This window comes from Lates calcarifer, linkage group LG21 (genome assembly GCF_001640805.2).
Source record: "Lates calcarifer isolate ASB-BC8 linkage group LG21, TLL_Latcal_v3, whole genome shotgun sequence".
NCBI lineage: Eukaryota > Metazoa > Chordata > Actinopteri > Centropomidae > Lates > Lates calcarifer.
Window position 1 is genome coordinate 17,320,340 of NC_066853.1, and position 12,531 is coordinate 17,332,870.

General features: G+C 42.7%; 1 protein-coding gene across 3 annotated transcripts in view; it reads left to right on the plus strand.

The window, feature by feature from the left end:
* robo1 (roundabout, axon guidance receptor, homolog 1 (Drosophila)) overlaps positions 1-10,113 on the plus strand; it is a 215,544-nt gene extending 205,431 nt beyond the window's left edge. For all 3 annotated transcript variants that reach the window (XM_051065358.1, XM_018665365.2, XM_051065359.1), the window contains 9 exons: positions 624-1,010; positions 1,765-1,881; positions 3,066-3,210; positions 3,465-3,692; positions 4,449-4,945; positions 5,042-5,203; positions 8,113-8,388; positions 8,490-8,683; positions 8,845-10,113. In XM_051065358.1, coding sequence (XP_050921315.1) covers positions 624-1,010; positions 1,765-1,881; positions 3,066-3,210; positions 3,465-3,692; positions 4,449-4,945; positions 5,042-5,203; positions 8,113-8,388; positions 8,490-8,683; positions 8,845-8,859 — 2,021 coding nt within the window. In that variant the 3' untranslated portion in view covers positions 8,860-10,113. The remainder of the gene's footprint in view (positions 1-623; positions 1,011-1,764; positions 1,882-3,065; positions 3,211-3,464; positions 3,693-4,448; positions 4,946-5,041; positions 5,204-8,112; positions 8,389-8,489; positions 8,684-8,844) is intronic.
* Positions 10,114-12,531: the final 2,418 nt, after the last annotated feature.

The window sequence follows — 12,531 nt, forward strand, 5'->3', positions numbered from 1 at the left end:
GCGCTTTCACAGATCAACCATTGAAGTGTCGAGCTGCGTGGTGCAGCTGAAATGTGAGGCACATGGCACGAGCAGCGTGCACCTATGGCCGTCCTTGGTATTTACCGCAAGGCTGGCTCTCAGATCTGCTGGAGGATTTGAATATTTTATGAGCCAGGGAAAATTGGATCTGTCAGTGGAGCTGTGCTTTTACTGCGTGCCTCATTCCAGGCCTTTGATACAGACATGTCTCTCTGTCCCTCTCAATGAGCAAAGATGCTCCCACCGTCAGATGGAAGAGAACAGAGATGACACCCACATTGAGTCACGGGTGAGATTGAGAGGAGACTGAGCGTGGAAAGGTGTAATACCACCTGTGTCACTCACCAAAAGTAGATCATCATTTGCCAAACAAAACTGAGACTTTAAATGGAAATAGATCTCCCTCTGGTGGGCACAGTGATCTTTCAAAAGCTAGAAATGAATATGTAAATGTTTCTTGCTTTCCTCAAATAGATACTTTCAGCTCTGTAGTAGATCAGAAGATTCCCTGTTGTTTCGAAGCTTTTACCAAACTGGTGTACTGCTGCAAAGCTGATCAGCAGTACAAGAGATTCACTAAATACCCTCCTCATGTTCTCCAGCCGACTGCATTGCCAATTATAACAACCAGATGGAAAACAAGCAGACCAACCTCATGGTGCCAGAGTCAGGAGTCTACGGTGACGTAGACCTGTCCAACAAGATCAATGAGATGAAGACCTTCAACAGTCCCAACCTGAAAGATGGACGTTTTGTGGGTCCAGGGGGCCAGCCGACACCTTATGCCACCACCCAGCTCATCCAGTCCTCCATCATGGGCAACAATATAAACCCGGACAGAGGGACCGGAGGGAGTGGAGGTGGACCCGGGGGTGGAGGGGAGGTGAATGAGAAACACTGCTGGAAGCCCACCTCGGTCCAGCAGCAGAAACCGGAAATGGGCTCCCAGCTGCAGTACATCATCATGGAGCAAAACAAGCTGAACAAGGGTGAGTGTGTGGAATACCCAGCACCCATGGTTAAAGAGGTCAACTCCGAGCCATAATCTTCCTCCACCTGATTTCTCCCTCTGTTCTCTCCTCTCCTGGCCCTTTCAGCCTCACAGTGGAAGCCTGTAGAAGAGTTTCATGCTCATATTTTCCTTGGTTCTGTCTTGCTCCTTTTCAAGCCAACATAGGCGTCATCACTCTTTCTTTCTGCCTGTCTGTATGGCATTCATCTAACCCCTCATCACCCTTCATGCAATCATGTATAATCTTTGCCGCTAAATGTGAGCCACGCTTGAATTGCTGTCATTGTACGGTATCTGGGTTGTCTTTTTGTGATGAAGGCAGGTGTGAGGGTTTATCTCTGGTGTCAGATTTCTAAAGGCAAGACAAAGATAATTCTTGGATCTTTAGATGCTTTGAACAAAAGCTATCATCACCTTGTTGGACCTGCAGAAAGGGAGCCACATGTGGTGTGATAGTTTTGAGATTTTTGTGCAGACATTGCATGTGTTCACATACTCACCAGAAAATTATAAAGCATGAGCTGCATGGTTCTTGCTGTGCTCAGTGTAATGTCATTTCATGGTATACATACTTTCATATTTTCACTGTCAAATGGTTTTGTACTGCTAATCAAATGCAGTTCCTCATTTCCTTGTTCATTATGAAGTGGCTGCTTTGCTTGAATGTTTCTGAGTTTGCAAGATGTCTGCCTGGGGCCACACTAACCATACACTCCATTCTTCCACACCAGACCGCTACAGAGGAGGTGACAGCCCTATGCCAGCCACCATCCCCTACAACCAGACCCATGACAGCCACACCGGGGGCTCCTATAACAGCTCTGACCGAGGCAGCAGCAGTACCTCCGGTAAGAGGGTTAGGGCATAAAGGAAAACAAGACTAGTTGCTGGAAAGACAGAGGTTATAAAAATAACCTATCCAGAGACTCTTTCTTTCTTTCTCAGTTTTTTATTCTTGACTTTAAAAAAAAAAACAACACTTTTTAATTTAACTGCCAATGCATTTTTCCAGCTTATTGTTGTTGTGAACCATATAATCACATAAAACCCCACCAGCTCCATTTGAAAATCCCACTTTTCCTCAAAAGCAATAAATCACTTGGAGACGCTAATAATGCTTGCTTTAAATTGGTAATTTGATTAATTTCCCTGTCAGCCTATCTTGAAGAGAAATTGAAAGGGAGATGCCTTCAGAAAGTGGAAAATTGTTGAATAAAAGAATGAACTGGCAACAATGCCTCCAAACAAATGCTTAAGCACCATGCTAGACATATGCTTGTGCCTTTTGTTTTCTGGGTGCAATGTCATCCAAGGGAAGTATGAAGCAAATTAGATAAAAGAACCTTCTTTTTATATTAATTCTGTTTTTTTTGTTTTGTTTTGTTTTCCTTCTTTCTACTTTGTTTCTCTGTTTGTCCTTGTTTATTTTGCATTACCTCCATTAATTGGCTTTACTTTAATTCCAGTATGGAGCAGCCTAATTTCATCAGGTCCTCAATGTCTGTCTGTGGACAAGGACAAATGATAACACATTGCAGACGGCATGCAACACTGCCACCTTAATGCCATGTATCCATTCTGATATTGCGTTTGAAGTTCAAGCCATTAAGGAGAAGCCTTTAGTGTTCACTGCACCTCACAGCTCATTGGTTTACAATTCTAATGGGTTGGTATTAATTGGATCCTTTTCTGCCATTTTCTTCCTACCTTTTCTCTTGGTACTGGCTAATACCACTGTATGGTAATTACTGTTTTTTCTAATATTTCTAATATAGAGGTGTATGTGCACATTTTCATAAAGTGGAGAGTTACATTAGCCTCGGCACTCTTACATGTTAAAGGATCTCTTCTTTGTCAGTTGATGTTGTTGATGCATTTAATCTGTTGTCATGTTCCTGCTCATTAACTTGAGATTTCTTCGACATTAATAATTGATATGTTATGTTTTTTTTTTTCAGACAGAAAATATAAGTACGTATGTCTGTAGGTGTCTTGTGACTGACAGAGTCCTTTTTTTTTCCTTTTTGAGCAGGGAGTCAGGGTCAAAAGAAGGGAATGCGCACCCCCAAACTACCCAAACAAAGCACAATGAATTGGGCTGACCTGCTGCCCCCTCCCCCTGCAAACCCACCCCCGAGTCGGAACGTAGAGGACTACTCCCTATCAATGGAAGAAAGGTGGGACATGACTGACAGGCATGCAGACACTGTTGAATACTGGTTCATTCTTCCTGCCTTTTTTTCCTGTTTCTCGCATTCATGCAAGCATTTGCCCCAAGCGTTTTCTATCTATTAGTGCTAGCTTTATGTCAAACCTTGATAGAAGGATGGCATGAATATTAAGTGCATGTTTTTCTGGCTTCAGTATATAAACATTCATGTTTTCAGTGAGTGATAGGGAGGTAACGAGGCTTGTTTCTCTCTGTTGGCAGCTGTGACCCAGACATGCAGTGCTCCATGCCCCCCTCTCACATGTACCTGCAGCCTGATGAGCTGGAGGAGGAGGAGATGGAGAGGGGGCCCACCCCTCCCATCCGAGGGGCAGCATCTTCCCCTGCTGCTGTATCTTACAGCCACCAGTCCACAGCCACTCTCACCCCCTCACCTCAGGAGGAGATGCAGCCAATGCTCCAGGATGCACCCGACAGCCATGAACGCAGGTAACACCTGCATGACATCAAACGGTCTAGTAGGATACAGGCATAGCAAGTAGCAGAAGAAAAGTGGTCAGCCTGTGTAAACATGTTCAGCACATAAATCTATTCTTTTAACTTCTTACAGAGAAACAATATCTCTGATGTATTTGGAATTCATAAACGTTTTTCCATGTTTTAGTCCATTAATTCAATACTCTGCTGGCCATTTTTCAAAAGCATATCTTAGCTTTTAGAATGATTTGTCACCTCCCGGGGAGCCATTTGCTTCAGTTCATTTCAGTGCAGCATAAAAATCAACTGGCAATGATTTGAAAGTTATTTAAAATAAGTAATACATCACAGTCTAAATTTAGTCCTTTTTTGTCAAAGTTATATAACTAAGAACTCATCTTTGTTAGCACACAAGGAAAAATATCATGAATTTAGGATCAAACTGCCAAAAGAAGCCACATTAAAATAAGAAACTATCAAACTCACATCATTGTTGACATTTCAGTTTCTTTACTGCTTATTTTCTGGGTCCAACTTAAGGATAACAAAGTTGTAAACTCTCAAATCTTGTGTATAATATGCTTAGGTTTTAGAAGATCATTAACATTAATACAAAGTACATGTGATTTGTAGTTTAGTGGCTAAAACATGCCAAATCTGCAGTATTGTCCCATTATAACAAGCAGGTGAATTTTACTTTGTATTTCAAATTTCTCCAGTTATTCTAAATTTGATGGGATTCTGATACTGATTTCTCACTTTTCTCAGGCGCCATGCTGTGAGCCCCCCTCCCCCTCCGAGGCCCCTCTCTCCTTCACACACATATGGGTACATCACCAGCCCATTGGCCTTGGACACTGATGGCATGGAGGAGGAGGAGGATATACTGGAGGAAGAGGAGGAGGGTGATGAGACAGATGCAGAGGTAGCCAAGATGCACTACCACCACACCCACCCCCACACACACCCCCACCACCCCCAGATGCATCCGCGAAGGTTGCTGCTACGGGGGCTTGAACAGACGCCTGCGTCCAGCATGGGCGACCTGGAGAGCTCAGTGACTGGCTCCATGATCAACGGATGGGGGTCGGCCTCTGAAGAGGATAATGTCTCTTCAGGGAGGTCCAGTGCAGTCAGCTCATCAGATGGATCCTTCTTCACTGATGCTGACTTTGCTCAAGCGGTTGCTGCAGCTGCAGAGTATTCAGGCCTCAGGGTGGCCAAGTACCCCAATACACAGGGCCAGGAAGGCGGAGGAGCTTCAGGTAGGTTTTATCAAGTTGACTACATCCACAAGAAATGTTATTGCAAAAATTCAGAGGAATGGAAAAAGCAAACTATTTCTCTGTTTCTTTTCTCAGCACGAAAATACCAAATAAACCCGTCAGGCCACCGTCCTGGCAGCCCAGTGTCTACAGACAGTAACATGAGTATGGCAGCTGTACACAGGAGGCCTCCTAAAAAACAGAAACAGCATCCAGCAGGCCATCCAGGGAACCAGCGACGTGAAGCATATAATGAAGGTACGCATATAACCACATCTCCAGTGCAAAAAAAAAAAAAAAAAAAAAATCCTGTGAAAATCATGCTAGCTCAATTTGCAGTTTGTTAACAGAAACAACAAGCAACAAAAACAACTATGATTTAATCTAATGTAGAAACTAGAAAGTGTACAATAACTGAGGTTGTGATTATGTTTAGTACAAACATTGCTATGTACGGCAGACCTCCAAAAAAAACAGTCATTTTATAAAGTAGTCAGGTACACGGTTGTCTGTAAAAGACCTTAATGTCTCAATGCAGCCAACATACTGATAGAGAGATAGACAAGTAGCAGCAGTAGTGGGTCGGCTGTATCCCACAAGTACACAGATGGCCAGTTTGTCAATGGCTCTCCCTCTACTCCCTCTACAGATATGGATGTGAGAAGTGCAGTTTACTGTTATGTATTGTCAGACTGAGTATGGGTGTGCTGTGAGCCAGAGTTTTAATCTTCTTCTTTCATGTGTTTTATGCACATGCATATATGGCATCACTCCTAATTTGTGGCAGTGCTGAACAGATCGGGCAAGTGGTGGGCTGGAGGCCTGGGCCATGGTGGGAAGGGGAGGGGGCTGTCTCAGGGGAGCTCTGCCCAGCTTGGCTATGCTGACACTGGGATGTCTCTCCACTCTAGCTACTAATGAAATTGATCCAGGTGCTCTGGCTCATACTGAAGTGCCACCTTTCACTCAGCAGGGGCCGAACATAAACCAAACTGGGGCTAAACGCCAGAGCAGCTGTACACAGAAGGAAAAGCTTTAGCCTTGTTAAGTAAAAAAAGCTACTGACTTTTGACAGCATCATTCTTTACAACACACAGCATAGCAGCAGTAAGTCCCTTTTTCTTGTGGAAAGATCATTTTTAAAATGTATCTAAATGTGAGGTGAGTGCACACGCTCACTCTGCTGTGTACAGTATGTGCTGTCCCAGAGCTGGCTCTCCTCTTAGTGTCAGGTGTCCTTGAGTGTTGGAAGCACTTGACAGGGAGATTTAATATCCAGCTCACTAGGAGCCAGACCAGCTATATCACTGCAGAAAATCCAACCCACCCCCCACCCCCCACCTCCTGCCTCCTGCCATCATCCTTATATCCTGGCTTCTTCCCCATCCGCTACCCCCTCCCTTTGGAGTGATCTCCATCCCTCTCCTCTTCTCCCTGCTCCCCTCTCCTCTCCTCCGTCTTTGTTTGAGCAGAGAGGGGGCGGACTGACAGCTCTGCAGCTCTGTCTGTCCATCAGTCCTCCTGCTGATTGCATTTGATCTGAATGGATTGTTTTTCATTTGGAGGTTATTGCCTCCCCCCACCCCCTGGTCTCTCTTTCCACCCCCATCCTACATGCCCTGTCTGTAGTCTGGAGGACTGGTGCTGAGGTGATAGGTGAGGGAAGGTGATTTAATGAAATGTAAAGGAGGATAGAAAAGAAAGAAAACACGGACCATGTTTGCTACACACACACACAATACACTGAAATGTATTGTATTGTCTGTTTTATGTCTCTCTGCTTTCAAATTACTCCACATGGAGACTACTATCCCGGCAGCATCACTATAAGTACATAAAAAACATCAGTTAAGGCGGCAGTAAAAATTCAGGAAAGCAAGAGAACCAGCAAGGGAGGCAACCCCCCCTTCCCCACCCCTTACCCCTCTTTGACCTACTCATTTCACTCTTGTTTGCACAGTGGATGTGGAAACACCCAAGTTATATTCCCTCCATGATTCATATTGCATTTGACTCTAATGCCTTTGTCCACCTCCTCTCTGAACTTAACCCTTTCCTGTCTCTTGATCTGTCTTGGCCTTGTCTGCCTAATTAACCACCGGGCCCTCAGATACACCCTCCTTGGCAAGCCCAGAGACACTTTTCAGACCCGAGCGCTGTCCTCGACAATATTTCCTCATAAATCTAACAGGCGCTCTGCTCCTCCCTGGTAGTGAGCTATATCTCACAGACTGTGGCATTGATCGGACTCTGACTGAGGTAGGACTCAGGAGGAAAGAGAGATATTAAAAAACTGCAGACGCCTCTCTGCTCTATGATATTGACTGGTCCCCTTTTGTATTCAGGAGGAGTGGATGGAGGTGGAGGATAATCAGGAAAGTGTATTGAAGCTGCCTGATTCCACCAACAAGACGCAGCAAAGACATCACTTGCCCCATTAGCCTTTGTGTAAAAAAACATGAATTAAAAAATGTTTTTTAAAAAGCTTTGATTCTTCACAAAGTCAAGTGGTGTACAATCTTAAAAGTGTAAGGGATCTACTGAGATACAAGAAAGGCGAGAGTTGGCACTTGCTACATTTATTAACTTTCTAATCCTATGTGGATTATGGGTCTGGCCATGGACAGAACCATCCTTTAGGTTGGGAGCTGATTAGAAAGATGAAAAGCCATCGATCGCAGGCACGTAAGGCTTTTCTCTCAGCGTTCTGTTGAGATGACTGTGTGATGTGTGAGAGGCCAGGCGGCCTACTGGCTGGCCTCATATGAATAATGGCTCAAGGACAAGCAGCATTGATTCATCAACAGGGGAAGTCAAGCAGGTCAGAGAGCCAGCTGCTGACCGTCACGCTCCCCTCTTCCTCCTCGCTCAAATCTCATAACTCTCTGGCCAGATTCTGTCTGTCTAATGTCATCTGTTGTGTTTACTGTCTGTCCGGAGGAGTTTCCGCTCAGTATAGCCATGTCTACAGATATGAGCGTATGTACACACACCGCAGCTGTGTTTGTATATCACCTTGCAGGTGTGAGACAGCTGAATGACTGATGATACACACTGAAGTTTCAAGAGTATGCAGATTCTTGTTCCTCAGTCTTGTGCAATTATCTAAACCCTAGTTTTTGATGTCGGCAGTTAATGTGTTCTTACTTCCTGTGTTTATCCCTCAGATCTCCCACCTCCACCCATCCCACCTCCAGCGGTGCTTAAGTCGCCCACACACCCCTCCAAGACAGCCCTAGAGGGCCGGGGAGTGATTTCCCCCAAAGCAGGTGAGGGTCGAGACAAGAGAGGGGGAACAGGGGGCTACAAGCCCCGAGAGGGCTCAGACCCCAGAACCAGCTCATCTGAACGCAAAGACGTTCAGGAGAGACAAAAGACTGCTCATGGAGAGAAAGGGAATAGACATGAGGGTAGCACCGCCAGCAAGGCACGCCAACATGCAGGTATTCCAACAAATACAATGTGAGGGAATCCTTCAGTGCCACATGCAGCATTTATGATTATGCAAGTTTCAACTCCTTCTACAATTATTCTCTGTCACTAGGCTCAGAGGACATTCTGCCCTATAGCCGACCACAGTTTCCCACAGTCAACAGCCCCCGAGACCCAAGCTCCTCCAGCTCCATGTCCTCTAGGGGCTCAGGGGGCCGGCGAAGAGGAGAAGGAGGCCGCAGGAACCCTGCAGACATGGGCCTCATCACCACGGGGGCCTTACAACCAGGAGATGAAGAGCTAGAGGTACAGAGTGTCATCAAGTACACAAAATCTAACTCTCATCAGATCTGACTGTAGGAGATCACTGATATAATTGGCCAATTTAGCAGTATATCTCTAGTTATGAAAGATCTATGCTAACAAAAATGCTGGTTTTTATGTTTGTTTGTTTGTTTTTTAACTAGATGGTAGAAAGCTGAAGAAGAGAGGAGACAAAGGAGGAACTGTCCTGATTTTTCCAAGAGTGGAGCACCATTGTTTCTCTTACAATTTTAAATATCTCAGTATTTCACCATCATGTTGGCTGCCATCATACTGTACATCAGTAGTGTTTCTTTACATCTGGAAAACAGACCAATGGTTTTTTTCTAACTATTCATTTTCTATGTCCATTTGAAAAAAAACAAAACAAAAAAAAAGGAAAGCGTGTCTGAAGATAAAAGAATGGTGCATTCAAAACAAAATACGCAGTAGTATATTTATGTTTAATTCCAATGCAATATGGAGTGAGATCCTACTCCAGATATTGACATGACTCGGCTTGCCTTGACAAGAACTTTGGAGAGCCCATACAGTCAGATGTTACTGTAATAAAATAGCTGCAAGCAGGGGTGGACTGTAAATATACGTGTATACATGATGTCCTTGTTTTACCCATTGTGGTACCTCAAATTTGTCTTCCTTGTTTTATTTTGCGAATTCTAATTTTATTATGCCAGTAAATATAAATATTATTTTATCATTTCCATTCATGTTGTAAATTGCAATATTATTTAGCTGCCCCAAGAAAGTGCCACTTTGGGATTTTTCTTTTTTTTTTTCTTTTCTTTTGTTTTTTGTAATGCACTGTTATGTTTCGTGTTGTCGTCAATGTTTGTTATTTGTTTTACTTTGGTTTTAAAAGCACAATCACTAAACTTTATTTTAAACCATTCTATCTATTAACCTTTTTGTCTTACTGGAGGAAAACAGGTATGACAAAAGAGTCTAGTTAATCCTGATGATGGTGATGATAATGATGTAGGTAAAGGTTGCTGTTTACGAAGGCTGTGCTTGAAAGGAGACTCCTTGCTTTGTGATTGTCTCCCTCTCCAGTTCTGATGCTAGCTCAAGTGATAAAACAGACAGTTAATGTGAGTCATAGCTGCAATGTAAATATCTTTTCGCATTGACCATAAACTCAGCTATTGCACATTAATCGAAATGGTAATGTTGTCTACTAATGCACTTAAATGAATTTCAAATACAGGAAATAAGAGTCACTTTGGGAATCTGGAGAGGTTGTTATTGGACAAGAAGGGTCTCCTTTCTTGATAAGACAGGGGTGTCGGATCCCTGTTTTTAAGGAGGAAGGGTGCTGTTGTTTATTCATAGGACATCTGCAAACATTTGTTTCGTAAAGCAAAAAAGTAAAAAGAACTAAAAAAAAAAGATGAATAAAAAAGTTCAAATTATACATGTTTCTTTGGTCATTTGTTAATATTTTTTAAGAGAAAAGGGGTATATGCTTCCAGATTTTTCTTAACCAACAATACATCATTCTGTCATAGAATATTTACCATTCCCCCATCCTGTCTGTAGCACTCAACCCCAAGCCCATTCATTCCTACTGAAGAAACCTCTTCTACTCTTTCAATATTAAGTTTCAATCTTAAGAAAGTAAATATCCAAAACAGCTGGGCTAGCACGCATTACTACAACTGGGGTGTTGAAACATCATTTTCTGGGGGCTATCTGTCTGCAAACTGCAAAACTGCACAATAAACATACCAGCATTATCCATCCATCCATTATCTATGCCGCTTATCTGTAAGGGTCACGGGGATGTACAAGAATGATTTTCATCATATTTATAAAGCCACTTATACACTTTGTTTTAATAAATATCAATAACTGGATGATGAGCCTGATTTCCACCAACACATTTAGCCAAAAATGGACACAGACATGCTCTTAATAACATGTTTGCATGGAATTACAAGGCAGCGCAGAGTCAAGTTTCTTCAGCACAGTGCTACAACAGCTATTATGTATGACACCCTCATCATAAATTCACCGCATGTAGCAGTGATAGCTCAACTACCATCATTAAACATAAGAAAAAGTAATCTATCTAGTTTACATGTTTACATTACTATTGAGACAGACTTACAGTACAATGTGCATAGACATTGTTCATACATGTGGCCCCACAACACTGTGCTTGGGATTGGCTAAAATTAACTACTGTTCTCATTTTAATGGTAATAAAGGGACATGCTGTCCATGTGTTTTTAGACGACAACAGAGGTGTACAACAGAGGATTACACTGTATCAGGCTTTGGCTATACAGCTGATAGAAACATTAAAAAAACTGAGGTAGTAGAAAAATGAAAACAACTTAAATTTGTAGTGATGTAGCTTTTGTTATTAACCGTGTGTGAAAAGGACACAACACTAACATTTGTGAAGAATAAATGTATTCATAAAAGTGATAAATTAATTTTACTGACATTTTTATAGCTATAATTGAAAAGCATCACAATAAAGTTCAATGTCACTGCATGTATTGCATTTTAATGCAAAATCATCTGAGCCAGCCTCTCTCAAAAGGACACAATGTACTTCAACAACACTGTCAAGCAGGGAACTATCAATATCCTTGGCTCAGAAGCTAAACAGCTATTTCTGTTCTGTACAGTAGCTATTCAAATACATTACCTAATGCCAATTCCATTAGTGTTCTCCATTACTCACAATATCAGCATCCCATGTCATTCAGTAAAGGCATTTGGAGCCACAGAGGGAAGCTAAAACCAACGGTGAAGGGATTATATTCAATTTGACAGGCCTAGATTGCTGCCAATTAGGCGTAAGGAGGCTTCAATGAGGTTACATAAGAGAGCGAATACAGTACTCATCTTATTTCTCATCACTCACTAGCTGGTAGGCTAGCTGCTGACACGGCAAAACAAAATATCCATAAAATCAGAAGATGACTTTGTCGCCACAGAGCGACTCTAGACAGCGACTTATCCTAATTGGAGACCGAAATACATTTGTTCCAGTTTATTACATCTAACCTGCCTATTGCTTGTCCTCACAGAGGCAATAACCTGGCCTATGGGAGTCTTTAATGTCAACCACTGTCTGTCTGGCTTATTCAAACATCAGTGATGAAGAAAGAGAGACGGATCCTCCCCTTTATACTCCCTCCTGAGCCTCTAAGACCTAGAATGGAAGTCCTGTTTTTACAAGTTAATGAAGAGTGCTGCCCACCTCAACATGCTGGAGCCTCATGAGACCAACTGCTCCAAGTCCTCTGCCGAAAGCCATCAGAGCGACAAGAGATTCTACGTGCACTAGACTCATTTAGTGCCACAATTTAAAGAAGGGCTATTTAAAGACATGTACTTTGTGTTTTGATCACAATTTTTAAAGTAAAGATAAAGGAATCTAATCAAAAACCAATCAACCTGCAGTATTTTTTAAATGAATATGAATGCTTGTTATCTTTAGAATTCAAAGAATCTCATTTGTGCTGACGTTTGATGTTTCGAGACAAATTAGAAACATATCAGTGTAATTGAATAATGGTTTTTCAGTAATAGTTTAGCGATAACAACTGTGGTCTCGGAATTCCCTCTCCCCCCTCCTCCCACTCCTCGGCTCTCTCTCAGCTCTCAAAGATCCCTTCCCCCAATTCCTTCCCCCAGGTGTTCTCTAATAAGCACCTTTCTAAACAAGAACAAATTTGGAACAGGGGAGAGCATCCCCTTATGCCTCCATCCATCATTTTAATGAGTGGAGGTGTGTCCAGGCCCCACAATGAGATGCAGGTGATTAAGGATATTAAGCGGATTCACTGGCTGCCAGGGTTATTCACCCCATA